General features: G+C 44.2%; 1 protein-coding gene across 1 annotated transcript in view; it reads left to right on the plus strand.

Moving 5' to 3' along the window:
- adamts18 (ADAM metallopeptidase with thrombospondin type 1 motif, 18) overlaps positions 1-20,836 on the plus strand; it is a 159,314-nt gene that overhangs the window by 90,366 nt on the left and 48,112 nt on the right. The window contains 2 exon segments of the mRNA XM_041191707.1: positions 9,613-9,754; positions 14,593-14,719. Of these exon segments, the coding sequence (XP_041047641.1) occupies positions 9,613-9,754; positions 14,593-14,719 (269 nt within the window).

The raw sequence follows: 20,836 nt of genomic DNA on the forward strand, positions 1-20,836 counted from the left end.
ACATAAACATATAAATATCACTTTGGTGTCAGAGCCAAGAGCCATTTGTCATTACTTGTGGGGAACTCAAGGACAGCACCTCAAGTCAAGGGAATGCAGAGGGAAGTATGTTTCCTCAGCAGGGCCCCTAAACTGATACTTGATGCTAGGGGTGGATAAAGCAATACTCTGTCAGAGGAGCAGAACAGTATCTCATTCATCTTGCTGCATTCATCTGGAGTGCTCACCATGTGAACATGGCTTCAAATAAAGCTCTCCCCACAAGGACCTAGTGAGGTTCCAGTGTGATCAGTTCCTCTCCTTGCAGATTAGGGGTATACAGCAGTGGAAGAGGCCATTCAGTCTATCAGAGGTGATTCCTCAGTGAGTTGCATCCATGTATTTTCCTCTCGAAAATCTTCAAGTTGGCAGCAGCTCATGTTGAAGGCTCGTTTTCGGTGCCGACTGCTGATGACATGTGAACCTAAGGCCGTCGATGACCCTTGCACCGTGACCTCTGGGTCAGCCACCATCACGTCAGGGGCAGCTAATGATGGGGAAGCAAAGTGAAGCTTTGTCTTCAGTCCTGATACAAATAGCTCTTTATCTTAACACCTACAAGAAAGAACTTGCATTTATCTAGTGCCTTTCATAACCTCAGGATGTCCCAAAGTGCTTTACTGCCAATGAAGTGTAGCCTTTGTAATGCATGGAAAAGCAGTTGTCTGTTTGCGCACAGCAAGATCCCCTAAACAGCATTGTGATAATGATCTGATCATTAGTTTTAGTCATGTATACAGAGTTAGTTCGCAGATCAGTCATATTCTCTTGAAATCGCAGGAGAAGCTAAAGGGTCTAAATGGCCTCTTCCTGCTCCTATGATAAATAGCACCCTCCCTCTGTAAACAAATTGCAAAAATCAGGATTGATCCTTCCTTTAGAACCTTCTGGAATAGTTAATTCCACAGTGTCACATTCTTTAATATGAGAACAAGTTTCCCCTTTGTACACCGACTGCATTCAGTTGAAATTTATGATTAGCTCCCAGTGAAAGTGTTTTGACAGAACCTGCTGATGTAATGGATGAGGATGCTGTATCCCTGTTTTTTTTTAAATGAAGTATTGGATGAGATTCCACACAAGAGATTCTAGGTAAAACTGAGGCAAACAGACTTGGAGCCAACTTTGTAGCCTAGCCAGGAAACTGGTAGGGAGGAAAGAGGTGGGGGGTTGGGGGAAACAGTACATTCACAGAACTCGCAGTGACGAAAGGCTTCCAACAGGAATTGATGCCACCAGGAGGGGATTTGGAAATAGAGAAAATTATGTTCACATATATGACATGAAGCTCAGAGGTATTTGAGGAAGTGAACAGAAGATCATGAAGGGACAGAGATGGATTTAGTAAGTGAGTTAAGTGATAGCTGAAGCTAATGGGTTGGGTGTATGCAGGGCAGATGGGGTTTGGCGGAGGGGGGGGTGGTGGAAGTGGACACCTTAAAGAGTGAAATAAGAACAGAAATTGCTGGCGCACTCATCAAGTCTGATAGCATCTCTGCAGAGAGAGAAACAGAGTTAACATTTCGAGTCCATATGACTGTCCTTCAGCTCTGAAGAAGAGTCAGACGGACTCGAGGCGTTAACTCTGTTTCTGTCTCCACAGGCACTGCCAGATCTGCTGAGCTTCTCCCGTGTTTTCTGTTTTTATTTCAGATTTCTAGCATCTGCGGTGTTTTGCTTTTAGTTTACTCTGAAGAGTGAAACTTGTTTTGGGGGGAGGGGGCAGTTTGCTTGGATAAACAAAAGAATTTATGGGCTCTGAAACATAAGCGATTACAAACTTGTTTGCAGACTCAAAAAAACGTGATCAAAAGACAAAGTATGAATCCTGGGATTCTTCAGTTGTGAAACCATACACTGGGCTTGGAGAACAGATATTAAAGGATGTGAGAGATAATTACAGATATTAAAGGATGTGAGAGATAATTATGAGAGATTCTGCGTCTATCATGGATCTTTGCTGAACCATGTGTTTCCATGGTTCCCATGAGCCCACTAGCACCCTGTGGTCTTTCAGTACCTGCATGGATGAGCCCAGGCAGTGAGTTTCAACAAGAGTTCTCACTTTCGCAGCCAGATTGGGTTTAACTGCGATGCCTCCCATGGTTGATCAGGAAAGGCATTCTGACTGATTTTATATTTACCCACTCCTCCCCTGGCCTAGCTGCGGAATGGGACTGACTGGAATATTCGTCAGAGAACTGACGTGGACTCTGTTTCTTGTGTTGACTTTAGAGTCCATATTCAGCCAGCATTCTTACTGAATGAGACAACAATGTGATAATGGCCAGATAATCTGTTTTTTGGTGAAGATAATTGAGGGACAAGCATTGGGCAAGACACCAGGGACAACTGCCTTGCTGTTCTTCACATAGTGCCACAGGCTCTTTCATACCCAAACAGGCAAATGGGACCACCATTTAAAGTCTCATCCCAGAGAGGGCACCCCTAACAGAGGAATGCTCTGTCCACACTGTGCCAAAATGTCAGCCTTGATTTCTGTGCTCAAGCCTGGAGTGGGGCTTCAACCTGACACCTCGAAATTCAGAGGCAAGTATGCTACCAACTGAGCCACAGTTGAGATCTTACTGAGCAATGCACTGAGGGGCCATCTTCTGTGCTGTAATAACTCTTGACTCTATGAATGTAGCATCCCAATGTAACTCCATTTGAAATCAGCAAAGTAAGTCACCTTGTCTTTATGAGTTAAAAACAAAAAAACTGCGGATGCTGGAAATCCAAAACAAAAACAGAATTACCTGGAAAAACTCAGCAGGTCTGGCAGCATCGGCGGAGAAGAAAAGAGTTGACGTTTCGAGTCCTCATGACCCTTTGACAGAATACTGCGGAAGCTGGAAATCTGAAACAAAAATAGCTGGAAAAACTCAGCAGGTCTGACAGCATCTGCAGAGAGGAACACAGTTAACATTTCGAGTCCGTATGACTCTTCATCGGAACAGACAGTCTGGCGATCAGACCTAGGATCCTCCTGATTTATAAGGCTCAGTTTCACAGGAGCTGTGGAATTTAACAAGCCACCTATTTGGGGGATTGTGTTCTTCTTCATTATTTCCAAAAAATAATGAAGTTTAAAAAAAAGACAGAACTCATCATTCCCTGAAAGATAGTCTTTGAGTGTCACTTGTGAGAGGGGTGATAGCAATACAAGTCCTGTCAGAGTTCGTCGCTTAATTGGAGAGCTTTGTGTAGAGGGCTAATGTTTGTACAAGTGTTCAAGATATAAGCTGCAATCAAGTGCCTTGCTTCTCAAGTACGATGCAGTGTTTGATGTCGTTTGTCAGGCCATCTGGAGTGCAGCATCCAAACACATGCCTTAATGGGTGTGCCCTGCAGGCCTGTCTCAAGTGCTTGTTACAGGCAGCTATTATTCGATGCAGAGGGCAAGAGTCTCAGAAGCAACAGTTCGAAAAGAACTTGTCAGGTTCAGTGAGTGAAGTGGATTTGAGGGGATACTTGGCCTCAAAAAAAACCACACAAAATGGAAACCGTTGAACTTTGAACTATCCCATTACATCAGCACTGCATCAAAAGCCTCCTCTACTCCTCGAGTGCGAGGACCTTCCCACATCCTGGTCCCCTCGGGATCTAATCCATTCTCTGAGGGAGTTTTAATGATGAAGGGTGAAACGTTGGACGGGACTTTCCGGCCCAGACACCATTGACTTTGAACAGCTCTCCAAATTTTTCCATGTTGCCCGCAGCGACACCCACAGTGTCGGGGCCGGAACGTTGATGATATTAGTGGAAGAGCTCTTGGCGATTCAAGAGGCCATTCCTCTCTCCCCCTTTTTTTCTCTGCCTAACATTAACCCATTTCACATTAATGCCTTCATTACAATAGTGCACAGAAAAATACGTGAAGTGTTCATCTGATAGTAATTGCAAACGGAATTTCCAGTTTCGAGTGCCAAGTAATCAAGCTGCCTATTCTGAGCAGGTTCTTGACAATTTTTGTTTCTCCTTCTCTTGTATTGTCAACACTTTGCAACGTGATATATGAAGGCCAGCAGATGCACTCCTTCTCCCGTGTAGGAAGATCAATACGTAAAGATCATCAAAATAAAAATAACTTATGCATCTGCTGTTTTTGACAGTCTGCAGGCCCCCCCGCACCCCACCCCAGTCCTCGATTGATGTTGAAAGTATTCCTTGTAATGAGGGAATTTAAATGTATTTAAAAAAAATTAAATGCCCAAGAGTGGGCTAGTTTTGAGCATTGTTCTGGGCTGCGAATTCATATGGGAATGGTAGCATGATGGTTACATTACTGCACTTGCAATCGAGGGGCCTGTGCAAATATTCCAGAGGATAGGAGTTCAAATCTTACTCAGTTTTTAGATTCAATTTAAATAAAATCCGAAAATAAAAAGCTGGTATCAACATAAATGACCATGAAGCGATCAGATATTTGCAAAATCCCAACTGGTTCATTAATGTCCTTCAGGGAGGCAAATCTGCTGTCCTTACCCAGCCTGACCTATAAAGTGACCTCAGCCCTCGAACTACTTGGTTGTGTCTTATTTTCCCTCCGAAGTGTCTGAGCAAGGACTCAGGTGTATCGAACCACTGGCAGTTCAAGAAGAAGGTCCGCCGTCAGCTTCTCGAGTCAACAGGTGCGAGCCTAGACAGTATTTCCACATCTCAAGAATGTTTTTTTAAAAAATTCTATCATGGGATGTTGGCATCACTGGCAAGGCCAGCATTTATTGCCCATCCCTAAGTCATTTCAGAGTTAACCGCAGCACTGTGGGTCTGGAGTCACATGTAGGCCAGGCTAGGTGAGGATGACCGATTTCCTTCCCTAAAGGAACATTAGTGAGCCAGGTGAATTTGACAGCAATTCAGTAGTTTCACGGGCTTGCTTTCAATTCCAGATTTTATTAATCAATTAAAATTCCACCAGATGGTGGGATTTCAGACCCATGGCTCCAGAATATTAGCCTGGGCCTCTGGATTACTAACCCAGTGACATAGCCGTTACACCACCGTTTGGCCTTTTACGTGGTGTTCGGGGCAAAGAGGATGAAAATCATCGGGCAGGCATTTTGCCCTCGGCGGGAGTGCTTGTCCAGGGTGGGTGGGGGGATGGGGTGGGGGTGGGGGGGGTGCAGTCGGGAAGCTGACCGCTGCCCGCGATTGGCTCTGCGCCGTGATTTCACGGGGGGGGGGGGTGCGGCGAGGCGGCCTACTACGAACTTCGCGCACGCGCGAGAAAGCACACTTCAACCTCCCCGAGGCACGGAGCTGACTCAGTGAGATTGAAGTGCTGCATAACCAAAAAAAAAACGAAGAGAATAAACATTTAATAAAACATGTCCCCTCGTGACTCTGCCACGTGAGCTGGGGCATGTTTTTAATTCAAAAGTAAAAGTTTTTATCTAGTATTTATTTGCTTTAGGAAACAGTGGATGAGGTTTCCTCAAAAAATGTAAAGGCCGCTTGGCCTTTTTGCCTGCCCGCCAACTGTAAGGGTGGACGGGCAGCGTAAATTTGAATTTAATTACATTGTTAATGGCTTTAATAGGACTTTTAATTACTGGCGGGTGTGCAGCCGATTCCGGTGCGTGTCCCCAAATGACCTATCGCGAGAATGTGCAATGACGTCGGGCATCATGTTATGTTTGGGCATGTCAGGCATGGCGCCCGCACGCCAAACGTAATATTCTGCCCCATAAAATGTCGGCACAGGAACAAGCCATTCAGCCCAGCTGGTCAATGCCGTCATGGCGCTCGCACGAGCCTTCTCCCTCATGCCCATGTCGAGCTTCCCCTTAAATGCAGCTATGTGATTCGCTTCAAATACAAAGTGGGAAGTAAGTTCTGCGCTCTCACCGCTGCCTGGTTAACAGAGCTTCTCCCTGAGTTCCTGTTGCCGAAAGCTATCCGTAGATATGGTTGGCAGTGCCATAACCAAGTGCAAGCGGCTCTGTCACCCTGTATGTGTATGCACGCAGTTTGCAGCAAGGATCCTTGGATAGTGACTGGGGGCAGGAACCCTTTACTGGGTCTCAGCCTGCTCCCAAGTCCAAAGCCTACAGCAGAAACATTGAAAGGATTTGGGGGGTGGGGGGGTTGGGGGGGGTCGGGGGTGGGGTGTGGTGGGGGGAATGGAGCAATTCCAATGCAGCTGGCGATAAAGGTAATGATCCGCCTTGAAGGGATAATTGAACGTGAGTAACAAATTATTTACTCCAGAGGATGCTGTTTGTCTCATTGTCTTCCATTTGTGCCTTAAGCTAAAGTCTCAAAGTGTAGCTTCAGCAGGAATGCACACTTGGAAAAAACTATATATAGAGCTGCCTCATTTCAATACCAGAGTGTGTGTTTATTGGGATTTAGGAAGCTGTAAAATTTATTGCACTAAAATCCTGTGGTCAAGAGGGCAGCATTTTGTGTTTAATGTCAGTCGTTGGCATGTAAAGGCAGATGTTAAAGACTCTTATCATGGATATGAAGATGCTGATATAAGCTTTTTTTAATGTCAACCATAAAGTTTGGAAAGAGCTGATAACTGGTCAGAAACCTCTGGAATGTTTGGGCCTAGTGAGGTGCAGGTCAGAACCTGAAAGCAGTCTAGGTTTGTAAATTCTTTCAATTGAGACAGTGAAGAATTTAAGCTGCTAGATAGCTGGAGCTCGCTGTTTCTGAAACATAAAAAACTTATGGAAGGAAGGTCAAGGATGAGAAAAGGCTCAGTTGGTCGTCAATCAAAGCCTCTTATCTTTGCATCCTGCTGGATTTTGAAAATCCAGCTCACAGACTGAAATGCTATTGAGGCAAGGCTCTTGGGAGAAAGATATCAAGGGGTATGGGGATAATGTGGGAGAATGGCGCTGAGGGGGGAGATCAGTTGTGATCTGGTTGAAGGTTGAATGGCGGAGAAGGCCTGAGGGGCCAGACGGCCTAGTCCTGCTCCTATTTCTTATGTTCCTATTTTCCTATGACAGAGACTCCTCTTGTCTATTGGCTATAAGGACCCTACCTGAAATGGTCTTTGGCCCTTCACTACCTCGGTCTAGTGAACGAGGGCTCACAGGACAAAACATTATCATTCACCCCAAGCAATATTCGCCTTAGAGCACAATGTACGACAATGACATTTCTTGCAGCAATCATTTTCTACCTGCTGTAGTGGGATTGCTCATAAACTGAATTTGGCAATAGACCCATGGTGGCCAGGACTGGATTGGGACTGTCTTGTGTTGGGCATCTGGGGGCAACTGAAACTCTCGTCTTCCATTCTGGGTTGGATCTGAACTTGGATTTCAAAGGTGAAAAATCAGCGTCTAATGCACCCTACTGCCCAACAGCTGGATACCTTCACACTGGCCTTCCCAAACTGTAATGTTTGGTGATCTGCGCTGGATTAAAACTGGGAATTGGATAAACAGAAGGAGAACAAAATTGCATGGATGTGGAGAAAGAACGGGGGAAGTAGGATTAACAGATTGGCCTCCTCTGGGCTGTACTAATCTATGATTCAAAACTCTCCAATCGTACAACTTTCACATGAAAAAGAAAAAGGGGCTTACATTTATATAGTGCTTTTCAGGACCACTGGACATCTCAAAAGAGCGTTTCACCAATAAAGTATTTTGGAAGCGTAGTCACTGTTCTAATGTAGGAGAAACAGCTGCCAGTTTGCACACAGCAAACTCCAACAAACAGCAGTGTGACAATGAGCAGATAATGTGTTTCTGCGATGTTGGTCCAGGGATAAATATTGGTCAGAACACGAGGGAGAACTCACCTTCTCTTCTTTGAAATTATGCCATGGCATCTTTTGCATCCACCTGAGCAGGCAGATGGGTCCTCAGGAGCGCTACCAACTTGATCACAGGTTCTGAGGACACACAGTGCAGGAATGAATACCGCCAAATTCCCAGCCCCATGGTGGCTAAAGCACAGATCCCAAGCCAAGTCATTTATCTGTAGCATTTCTGCCCTGCAGCACTTTAGTAACTTGTTATGATCTCGAGTCCACTCGGTTGTTAGAGGGCAAGTTGCAGTTACCCATAGGCTGTGACACAGGGACAACATACTTCCAGTGCCACGATGAAAGAGAGTAAAACCTGCCCAAATTCATTTGGAACACAGAAGCCCAATTTTGACTCGCATTCATGAGTTCACAGCATGGACCAGTGAATAAGCAATGTGCTTGGTCTCAGGTTGAAAGTCAATACATGCACACTCACACTCTCTCACACGCACACACATACACACTCTCATATTTGCACTCACACACTTGTATTCTCTTGCACTTTCACTCACACACACACACACACACTCACTCACACAGACACACAAACATTCACACTCACTCATATACATACAAGCAAACACATAAACACATATAGAGATCTCTCCGCTCCTTGAAATCTGGCATGTTGTGCATGCCTGATTTACTTCTCTCATTGGCAGCCATGCCTTCAGCTGCTGGACCCTAAGCTTTGGAATTCCCTCCTTAAATCGCTCCACCTCTCTCCTCTTATAAGGCGATCCCTAAAACATAACACTTTGACCAAATGACTGGTCACCTGTCCTAATATTTCTTTTTGTGTCTTTGCATTGAGTTCTGTTTGATAATCTCTCCTGTGGAATGTCTTGGGATGTTTAACTACATTAAAGATGCTATGTAAATATAAAACAAAAATAAAAATACCTGGAAAAACTCAGCAGGTCTGACAGCATCTGTGGAGAGGAACACAGTTAACGTTTCGAGTCCGTATGACTCTTCAACAGAACAGTTCTGTTGAAGAGTCATACAGACTCGAAACGTCAACTGTATCCCTCTCTGCAGATGCTGTCAGACCTGCTGAGTTTTTCCAGGTATTTTTTTTTGTTTTGGATTTCCAGCATCCGCAGTTTTTTGCTTTTATCTATGTAAATATAAGTTGTTCTTGTAGAGTTTACATAGAAAGAGGAAACTACTGTTGCTGTAGATAGAATGACACAGCAGGGTTCTCTACATGATGAAGATTAATGTACCTCTCATTGCTTACCCCATTTCCCACCAGGTGCATCACATTTCATTCATGCTTTTATTTGTGAATACAGAGCTGTGAAGAGGAAATGGGGATTTTGTAGAACATTACAGCACAAAAGGAGGCCATTCAGCCCATCATGCCTATGCTAACTCTTTGAAAGCGCTTGTCAATTAGAACCACACTTCTGCTCTTTCACTATGGCCCGGCAAAGTTTTCCCCTTCAAGCATTTATCCAATTGAATTTCCTTCAGCAACCCTTTCATGCAGTATATTCCAAGTCACAACTCGCTGTGTCTTTTTTATAATTCTCTTCTCGCCTCTTCGTTTTTCAGTCAATTACCTTAGACTTGTTCCCTCTGAGTACTGAGCCTCCTGTCACTAAAACAACCTCTCCTTATCTACTCTGTAGAAACTGTTCATGATTTTGAACACCTCTATTAAATCTCCCCTTAACTTTGGAACTATTTCCTTGTGGCGGAGAGCAATTGACAATAAATCTATTCAATGTCCCTTTGTTCCCCACCGTAACCTCCCCCCCCCCCCACCCCCGACTCTTAAACTGCAGATCCTTTTACAAGGCAAGAATCCAGGTATCGCCTGGGAGTACACGTTACCGAAGGCTGTTAATGAAAGCAAGACCACTGTTCGGAGACACAACTACACCTGGGTGGTCGTGCCATCAGGTTGCTCGGCATCATGTGCAGGAGGTGAGTAACTTTCCTGTTCATCTGAGTAAAAAAAAAACACTCTCCTTTTCTTTCCTCCTGAGACAGCGAGAGACGATGTATGATTTTCTGTTAAAGGCACTGAGCGTGGCTTTGTCCTTTTCATAGGCTGTGGCCTGCTCAGCAAAAGCAGGCCTGTATGTGCTTCCCTTTTTTTGTGCCGGTGCTTTAAAAACTACTGGCCTGGCTTAATACAACTGCCCGGCAACAGCAACGAGAAGCACAGAGTGGTTTTCATCTTAATTTTGTCCTAATCGTGCATGTGTTTTAGTTTCCACCGGACAATGCATCAGACTCCACGGGTTCATTGTAGGACACTGTAGAGTTCAGAGCAAACCCTGTGATGTCACCAGAGTGTGAGGCTCAGGACAAACTGAACTCACATTATTTATACGTTTAGCACTTCATGTTTAAAGAAAGAATTTGTGCTTCTACAGCACCTTTCACAACCTCGGGATGTCCCAAAGCTCCTCAGAGCCAATGAAGCACTTTCTGAATTGCGCTCACTGTTGTAATGTAGAAAACATAGCAGTCAGTTTATGCACAGCGAGCTCCCACAAAAAGTAGTACGATAATAGTGTTTACAGAAATCGTTCGAAGCAAATAGGCAACCACAGCTGGTAATTTAAAAGGCAAAATAGAATGTTGCCTTAATTTCAAGGATGCTGGAATGCAAAGAGGTGAGAATTATATTCCAGTTACATAAAGCTCTGGATCCGCACAGGGTACTGTTCATCAGAAAGACTTCGAGAAAGTGTTTCCCCAATGGGAAGTTATGAATACAAGACACTCACTAATTAATTCATTAGAGGATTCAGGAGAATCTTCCTTACCTAGAGGATGGTAGTGAACCCACAAGGAGTATTTGACAACATAGATAAGGGCTAGCTAGATAAGCCAGAGGGTGAAAGATCTGGAAAGGTAGGATGAGATAGTGTAGGGTGGGAAGGGCTTGCGTTGAGCATAAATGCCAGCATGGACCATTTCAGCTGACTGGCCTGTTTCTGTGTTGCCCACTCGAGGTAATTCAGTACTGGGCACTGCATCTCAGACAGAGGCGGTGCAGTGCAGATTCACCAGAATGATAGCAAGCTCAAAAGGGTTAAGTTTGAGGACAGGCTGCATAGATCTGACTTCTATTTTCTTGAGTATAGAAGATTAAGGGATTACCTATTTGACGTGAAAACAATGAGGAAGGGAATTGATAGGGTAAAATAGAGAGACACTCTTTGCTCTGGTGGGAGTATAACTTTGAAATTAGATTTGGCCATTGAGGGGTGATGTCAGGAAGAACTTATTAGCGTGCAGGATAGTGGAAATTTGAATAACTTGTTCCCCAAAAATGGTAAATCAATTGAAAATTTCAAAACTGAACTTCATAGATATTTGTTTACCAAGGGTATTCAGGATTTCAGAACCAGTATGGCTTTATGATACAGGTTAGCCATGATTGATTTGAATTTCAGAACAGGCTTGAATGGCCTAATCCTGCCTTTATGTTCCTATATGTTACTGTTGTAAATTGGGAAATACAGCCGTCAATAATTAAGTGACCACAAACAGCAATGTGGTATTGACAAAGTCATCTCTTTTAGCGATGTTAGCTGAAAGATAAATATTGGCCAGGATACCAGAGAGAGCATCCCTACTCTTTTTACATCTACTTGAGTAGATAGGGTCTCAAGTTTAACTTCTCTCCTGAAAAATCAGCACCTCTAGATAGTGCAGCACTCCCTCAGCGCCGCACTAGAGTGTAGGCCTAGGTTTTGTGCTTAAGTCTCTGGAGTGGGACTTGAACCCACAACCTTCTGACTCAGAGGTGAGAGTTACATGCTGAACTATGGCTAACACCAATTTGTTGTTAGTCCTTGTTTAAAAGATGGATAAAATGCACGATGATTGTCTTGTACTTCTGTTTGCTTATGAGGCCCTACCAGTGGAGTTGATTTGCAGATCTTGATCTGCCCCAAAATTTGCCATTGCATTTTGTGCCATGCATGAGTACAAGAGCAAGAAAATTATGTTGAATTTGTCTAAGTCTGGCCTCAGCTGAAGTGTTGCATCCAAGCTGGGTGGTACACTTTCAGAAGGCACTAGAGAGGTTGCAGAAAAGATTCACGAGGATGGTTCCAGGGATCAGAAACTTCAGTTATGAAGATAGATTGGAGAAGTTGGGACTGTTTTCCTTGGAGAAAAGGATATTGAGAGGAGACATGGACAGAGTGGATAGGGAGAAACTATTTCCACTTGTGAAAGGGCCAAGAACGAGAGATAACAGATTTAAAGTAATTGGTTAAAGAAGCAAAAGTGATACGCAGCTGGTGCTTAGGGTTTGGAATGCACTGCCTGAGAGTGGTGGGGGCAGGTTTAGTCGAGGGGCTTAAAGGGAATTAGACTATTACCTGAAAAGGAAGAATGTGCAAGGTTACAGGGAGGGGTGGGGGGTGCAGGAATGGCACTCGGTGAGTTACTCATTTGGAGAACTGGTGCAGACACAATGGGCCAAATGGCCCCCTGTGCTATAACAATTCTGTGATTCTGTGCTCCGAGCATTAAAATGGGTTTCAAGACAGGTGCAATTCAGATGCATTTTCGGAGCCATCTCTAGGTGCCGAACATGATGTTTTGATTTGTCTTTTGCCTATGCATGAGGAGGCTGTCTCATTTTGTGGAGTGAAGTTGCTGCCACTTTGGAAGAAAAGACTTGCACTTCTCAGGGCCTCAGCATGTCTCAAAGTGCTTTACAGCCGATTAAGTGCAAATTTGAAATGTAGTCACTGTTCTAGTGTAGGAAGTACCACAGCCAATTTGCAGGCAGCAAGCTCCCACAAACAGTAATGTGACAATGACCAAATTGCTTTTTGTAATATCCCGCAATGCCATGGGATAGTTTACATCCACCTGAGAAAGCAGACATGGCCTCGTTTTATAGTCTCATCTCAGAGATGGCATCTCCAACAATGCAGCACCCTACTCAATATTGTACTGGAGCATCAGCCTAGATTTTTGTGCTAAAGTCTGTGGGGTGGGTCTTGAACTGACAGCCTTCTAACTCAGGCAAGAGTGTTGCCCATTGAACCAAAGCTGACAAGAATAGGAAAACACTCTTTAAAAACAGACTTCCCACAATCGAACTTTAACCTGGCAACAGATGTTTTCTTGTGAAATGTTTCCTTCCTATTTTGAACTGGTGGGGGTGGAGAAAGATTTGCAAGGTGGTTTATTAACCTGTACAATTACATGGCTGCAGCCTTGGTGAGTCGTCTCTCAGCGAGCACCTATTAGGACGTAGCTGGGGTCTTATTCCTCTTACTGCGCTCTGCACCTTTACTGAAGGCGTCCAGCATGCTGGAACCCACTTACTGAAGGCGTCCAGCATGCTGGAACCCACTTTCACAAACATTAGCACCCCCCCCCCCCCCCACCCCCACCCACAGTTTGTTCAATTTTCCTTCATGTGAAAGATGTCAGCGTAATATTCCTTGGTTGGGTATCGCAGCTGACCCCAAAAGTATCCTTGTTGCACAGCAGGAATTTCTGAATAATAATCTTTGAAAGGGGCAAAGCAACAACTTCCAATCGCAAATGTGCGCACATTGTTGGCGCACCTAGTAGCCAGATCCTTATTTGCCCTTCCCGCAGAAACAGAGGAGTATTTCTTTTTCCTTTTCAAAAATCTATTCATTTATAAAACATGCGTCTTGCTGGCATGGCTAGCAGTTATTGGCCTTGAGAAGTTAGGTGGTGAGCCGCTTTCTTGAACCCCTGCTGTTCGTGTGGTGTAGGTGCATCCAGAGTGCTGTTAGGAAGGGCGTGGCGGGATTTTGAGCCAGCGGCAGTGAAGGAACGATGAATAGTTCCGAATCAGAATAGTTTGTGACTTGCCGAGGAACTTGCAGGTGATGCTGTTCCACTGCACCTCTTACCCTCGTTTGTCTAGGTGCTAGAGGTCGCATGTTTGGAAGGTGCTGTTGAAGAAGACTTGGTGAATTGCTGCAGTGCAGTGGAGGGAGTAAATGTTTTTAAAAAAAAATGATGATAATGGATAAATGATGGATAGTGGAGAAGTGTTGTGTTTGATTCTGGGCGGCAGGCTAAAAGGAGGATGTCGAGACCTTTGAAAGAGTGCATAAGAATTTTACAAGACTGATTCCAATGATGAGGGGCTTGAGTTATGTGGAAAGACTAGAGAAGCTGCGATTGTTTTCTTTAGAGCAGAGGAGGTTGAGGGGAGATTTAATAAGAAGTGTTCTAAATTATGAAGAGTTTGAAAGATTAAATAAAGAAAAACTGTTTACATTGACAGGAGGGTCAGTAACCAGAGGAAACAGCTTTAAGGCTATTGGTAAAAGAGTTGAGGGAGATGAGGAGCCGTTTTTTAACTTGGCCAGCTATGATCTGGAATGCGTTGCTTGATAGGATGGTGAAAACAGGTTTAATAATTTTCTGAAAAGGGATTGGAAATATTCCTGCAATAGGGAAGCTTGCAGGGCTATGGGGAGAGCGCAGGGGAGTGCGACTAATAGTGCTTTCAGAGAGATGGTACAGTCATGATGGGCCAAATGGCCTCCTTCTGTGCTATATCATTCTGTGATCTTGTGACAATTAGGAATCTTGGATGATTTTTTTTTTCTGTCCCTGTCACAAGGGATATCAGATTGTTGCTCTACAGTTAGTTCAGCAAAGCCTAGGACTGGAAGTGGTGCTGCCGTTGTACGGAGGACACTACCACATTAGCTGCTTCATTAGCTTCCAAGCTATCAGTGAAGCCTTTAGCTGGACTTAGCACTAACATTAACAAGAGCTTGGCTTTCTTGCAGGAAAAATGGTGAGCACCGCCTACTGTCTACAGGACCACCTCATTCAAGTCAATTCCACCTTATGTCTCGCACAGACAAGGCCAGTAACCGGATCAATTACCTGCAACACTCAGCCCTGCGCTGCAAGGCAAGTATTTCAAATAAATCCGTAAGCATTTCCAGAATTCTGTTTTAAAATTAAGGTTTATTGAAAGATGGCACCTCTGACAGCGCCGCGTTCCGTCAGTTTTGACACTGAGTGTCAGCCTCGATTATGGGCTGAAGACTTTGGAATGGGATTTGAACTCACAGGCTGCTGCCTCTGATGAGAATGCTGCCATCAAGCTGCGGCTGGCACTGTATGGATGTGAAAACGTGGGAGCCAGGGAGCAGACAGGGGCTGCAATTCCCGGGGTGCACTTCCGATGTGCAGTCATGGCCTGGGAAATCATCTTTGAGATGTCTTTCCGATGGTCTTTGCTCACTAATGCAGTTTCAGTTAGAAATGATTCAAGCTTGGTAGTCACTGAAGAGCATAGGTGGTCTCTATGTAAGTAGCATCGAGGTTGGTGGTCTTTGTATCTGTTGCGACATGTGAAGTCAGATGTATGGGGTTTCTCCATGTTTTCCTTCAATTTAATTAACTAGATTTGGTTGTCTGAATGGAGGAGAGCCACATTATTGATGTGCTAATGCACTGTTTCGGTGATCTGCAATAGGATACGTAAATATGAATGCGAGTCACATTAGGGATAAACAGTCTGGAGCAGGGAAACTAAGACAAGGTAACAATGTTAGAAACATGGCCGACCCCAGGGACTGTTAATGAATACAGTCTACAGGGGTATAGAGTGTTCAGGAAAGGAGGTGGTGTAACCTGAGATGTCAAGGACACCTGGGGAGACTGAGAATGTCAATCCTGCGGGAGGTGAAAAGTTACACAATGAACCTGTTCTGGTTAGTGTGAAAGGACAAAGCTACCTCAGACTACCAGGGTCAGATGGAAAGGAGTGCAACTCACCTGAGTGGGAGTTTGTGAAAACAGCAAAGTTATTTTAATAGGGGAAAAAAAAACACTCGCATTTATAAAGCGCCTTTCACATCTACCAGGCAATTTGAGGTGCTTTACAGCCAATGATCTACAGCTGCTGTTTGGATACCTGGCAGAATATTTGCACACAGCAAACTCCCACAAAAAAAAACAATGTGATAAAACAAGTAATCTTCTTTTGTAATGTTGATTGAGGGATAAGTACTGGCCAGGACACCAGGGATATATCTGCTGCTCTCCTTCGAATTAGGGATGGGATCTTTATACGTCCACCCAAGAAGGTAGACTTGGTTTAATCTGATCTGAAAGACAGCACCTCCAACAGTGCAGGGCTCCATCAGAACTGCGCTGTTGTGTCAGCCTTGATTGTTGGGCTCAAGGCCTGGAGTGGGATTTGAACCCATAATTCAGGCAAGAGTGATACTAATTGAGCCACGGCTGACAAACCTGAATGGAGTTGCGGGGTGCGGGCGGGGTGGTGGGGGGCTGGGGTGGGGGGTATCAGCCAAACTTAATCTAAGAATCCTTCAGTGGTTTGGAACAAAAGTAAACCCTGGTAAATGGTCATTGGGTTCCAGAGTAGGAGGGCAGCCCCCTCTTCAATGGGCACTTCATAATCCACGGACGGAACCCACAGCAGCAATGGCTGCCTTTGTGGCAAAATGCACTTTGTTTTCCTCCCCCTCTCCCTCCCCCAGTCACCAAGACCTGTCTGCCTGACTCTGGTATCCCCCAGACTATCTCACCTGTCACTGAGGATGCCCTGCCATTGAGTGCTCTCTCTCTCTCTCCACGCTGCTGCAGCCTCAGCAGTGACTACTGCTCGCGGTGGAGCTGCTGAGGTTCCGGCCCTCTGATTGGGCTGGGCCACGGTCCTTAATGGGACAGGGGTCCCCTGTAGCGGCCTCTTAATTGGCCGCTACTAGAAATATTCCGCCACTAGCTGAAGCAGTCACAATGGTGTGACTTCACCATCAAGAAGAAAATTTAGGCCATTGAGTCTTGTTGGTCTGCGGTTAGAGTCTCTCACCAGGTGATCATTCATAATGTGTGAACCTAAACAGGACTGGGACCTAAAGCTTCTTGAGTATGTAGGGCCTGCGAGACCTCTGAAATCCTCCAATTCTGGCATCTTGCACATCCCTGAATTTAATCATTCCTCCATTGGTAGCTGGGTTTTCAGCTCCCTGGGCCCTAAATTCTAGAGTTCCTTCCCTAATCCTCTTTATGATGCTCCCTAAAGCCCATCTCCTTGAACAAACCTTTGACCATCTCTCTGATATTTGCTTCTGTGGCTGTGTCAAATTTCAGTTAATAATGTTCTTGTGAAGTGCCTTGGGGTTTGTTTTGCATTACAGGTGCAATAAAAATGAAGTTGTTGTTGAGTTACACAGTTGCTGCTCCACTTAGCAACAGGGTCATCGAAGAAATTGTCAACTTCCAATTGCACTCTTTCACTATGAAGGAATGCCTGGCCTCCTGTAATAATATATTAGTTATGTTTTCCCTCATGATGATGGGTTTATGTCATGAATTAGCTTATCACCTTTGACTCTCCTTGCTTGAAGAAGGCTGGAAATTACTGATTTGAGAGCATGTGTTTTTTATGGAAGGCCTGGGGTGGATAATCGATCAGGAACGTGTTGCACCACATCTCAATCCTTTGCATTTTCCACCAGCAACATTATGCAAATAAGGATACAATATCATTGGCAACAAAGCAATGCTGGTTGCTCGGGATGAGTTTAAACTTAGTGCCCATGGTTGCTACGCTGGCTGAGGAGAGAGGCGTTAAACATTTTAATAATGACGAATATAATGATACCGGGGATAAAAGGGTTAATCTATGAAAGCAGGTTGCATAAACCTGGCTTGTGTTCCCTTCAGCATAGATGAGGGTGTGATGCTCTCGAAGGTAAAAATAATTTAAGGATTTGATCAGTTAGATAAAGAGAAACTATTTCCCCTGTTGGTGGAGTCCAGAGCAAGGAAATAAATTCAGAATTAGGACTAGGTCATTTAGGAGTGAAATCAGGAAACACGTTTTCACACACATTGTAATGGAAATCTAGAATTCTCTCCCAAAAGGCTATGGATGGTGGGAATTAACATTTCCAAGATTGAGATTAACAGATTTTTGTAACTGGAACAAAGGTGGGTGAATTGTATAACGTACAGATCAGCCAAGATCAAATTGAATGATGGAATAGGCTCGAGGGGCTGAATGGCCAGCTCCTGCCCCTATGTTTCCTGGGGTTTGTGGTTAAACATTTCTTCCCATCATCCCACTATGTTGAACCAATGACTTCAACATGCACCTGAAATTTAATCTCCTTACTCTGTCACCCGTGACCCACAGATAATTGTTAATTGTGATTACAGTCAGTCTGGTGTGGGTTTTCTTTTTAATGTACAGCCCCACAAATGGATAATATTTCATCGAAGGATGAACAGAAACGCTCCTGTAGAATTCCACAGGGATGTCAAGAGCTCCTTGGCTTCAATTTTTGTCAGGCCTGGACAAATCCATTTACTGTGGCCACCCCCCTGAGCAAATTTCTGATTTTAAGCAGTATGAATATCACTTTGTAGTTTAAAGTGATGGACAAGTTGAAACCTATAGCTCCCTGTATAAGTTACACAAAGGCTATACTGTACACGTTTTCTCTACCTGTAGATTATGCTGAGGTTTAACTCATGTGTTAAAGGAGTATTCCTTTGCAATTAGATAAAAAGAGAGATTTGTTTTAACTTTCTACTTCCCAAATAAATAAGCCTCCTCGTATGCACTTCAGCCAAGATGCTGGCGTTTACCAACATGTGGACATTGCAATAAGTGGAATCAGTTCCTGTTAGTTATCAGTGCACTAGAGCTGCTTTCAGGTCGAATCATATAGTCCCAATGGGGCTTATCTCGGAACTCTTGCACCATCCTGCCCCGGGATCTTTGACAGCTAGTGCCTATCCAGTGAGAGTCCTAAACTCTAATGCCCAATTTCATGTATTCCCCTTATCCTCACAGAATTATCAGACTGTCCCTGCTCTAACTTTCTTCCCCTGGATCTCACAAACTGAGTTTCTGCTGGCCATTCTCAGTCTTCCCCTCCTCTGACACCCTGCTGTCTTCATAAGTTTTTGAACCTTGAAGTCACTTCACATCACCTGAATCTTCTTGATCTTTGTCTCACTCATCATTCTTGCTAGTGTCTCCTGTTCTGTAGCTTGGCTTTTCAGAATAGAGATTTAAATTCTAGTCTTCTGCCCAGTTCCTGAGTGCACATGTACTGCAGAGCAAGAGTGTAGAGATTATGGAGATAGGTACAAAACATAATTTAACAAGGACATCTGATCGTTGGACATTATTTGAAAGGATTTGTAATACAAAGTGTTGGATCTTATGTAACAGTAATATAAAACTCTGATTAGACCCCATTTAAAATATTACATTCACTTCTGGGCACCACACTGAAGAAAGGATATACAGTATTTTGGAAGGGTTGCAGTGCTATTTACCAGAGTGATACCAAGGCTAAAAGGGTTAAATTATGCAGGACAGATTGTTCATGCAATACTCGTGTTCCCTTGAGATTGAAGACAGAGCTCCCACCATGAGGACACTTCCAATGTCCTCCTGGGCTCCTGACACAAAGCCTCCACGTCTTCTGCAAGTTTCCATTGCTGTGCACAAGTATGGGCTAATTGCTTTTCTAAATACTGTGTTGACTACTTGCTGCAATTGGCAGGCAAGCACTGGTTCAGAGAACCCGGCCCCGGGAAAACATCTGGGGATATGTCAGGGAGCGGAACCAAACTGCCACAGACTGAATTTCCATGCACTGCCACTCTCACTGGGCTGTGAAGATTCCACCCCTGGTATCAGACTAGACATGACCTATCAGCTGTTCTTTTCCTGTCCGCCAATTTTGTATGTTTGCATGTGTCACCAAACCAAGTAGGAGATGGCTTTCGGTATTTCTGGAAGCTCTTTTTGGTGCAACAAATAACAGTTCCATATTATGTTCCGCTCTATTATTTTAGAACAGTCATTAATCTCTTCAAAATCAATGGTTAATGATGGAGTAAGATAGCACAGAAGAGAACTTAAAGGGAATTTGCTGTAAAGCAAGAGAAAATAACATCCCATAATAGAACTTGGCAACCCAGCCTGGGAAGGGGAGAAACCTGCAGTGGCAAGTAGGTAGAAAAAGAAGACATAAATGGGTATGTGGGACTTTGAGGTCCCATCTCAGCATGTGTAGCAGTTGAATTGTGCCGTTTTGGTGTTCACATCCAAATTAAAGGCGCCATAACCCTTATCATGAGAAGACAGCTGTGGCTCAGCTGTTCCTTGGTTGTTTGTCATTGGCCAAGTACAGGCTGTAATAAAGCTGCCCATGCTTGCAAAACCCAAAACTGTCTGCTGTTAGATGTGATTCCGCAATTGGGCAGCACTTGCTGAACAGCCCTGAGTGTACTAGTGGCTACACCAATAACCAATTTAAGATAATCAGCCAAGCTCAAAACATGGCTCATTTACACTTGCTGGAAGCAACATACATTCATACACAGGACTGTTCTGTGCAAACAAAAGGAACATGTCAAACCTTGTTTGAATTACCAGGAGCTTGAGGAGCCCATGGTTCCCCATTACTTTCTCCATGGGAATGCCTTGGCCATTCAGAGTCAACTTGCCAACCAGTCAGTACATTTTTCTCCTGTAGTATAAATTGTTGTGATCGTTTGAAATTTGGTATTCTTGCATTTGTCCTAATGACTGCAAGACAAAATGCATTGGGGCATGTCTCTTTTTTTCAGCCATATTCATATCCTGCATTACCAAGCGACTGATTTCAAAAGTAATTTATGGCCACAATATGTTTTCGAGGTTCCTGAGGTTGTGAAAGGTGTTGCATAAAAACAACTTTTTTCACTCTTTTCTTATACTTAAAAAAATGGCTTTTACCCAGAAAGCCTTTGTCCTGCTTTCTACCCTTAACGTCACCATTAGCACATTCCTTAGATAATATCACCACCGTCAACACCCCTTTGTCCTTTTGTCTATGACATTTTTGGCAAGTCTCTTCTTTGCCTCCACCTGTCACTGGCCCTCTATCCAGCTCTACCTGTCCCACCCCCCTCTACCAGCTTATATTTCACCACATTTCTATGTTTCTTTAGATGCTGTCAGACCTGCTGAGTTTTTCCAGCTATTTT

Source organism: Carcharodon carcharias, chromosome 7 (genome assembly GCF_017639515.1).
Source record: "Carcharodon carcharias isolate sCarCar2 chromosome 7, sCarCar2.pri, whole genome shotgun sequence".
Lineage (NCBI taxonomy): Eukaryota > Metazoa > Chordata > Chondrichthyes > Lamniformes > Lamnidae > Carcharodon > Carcharodon carcharias.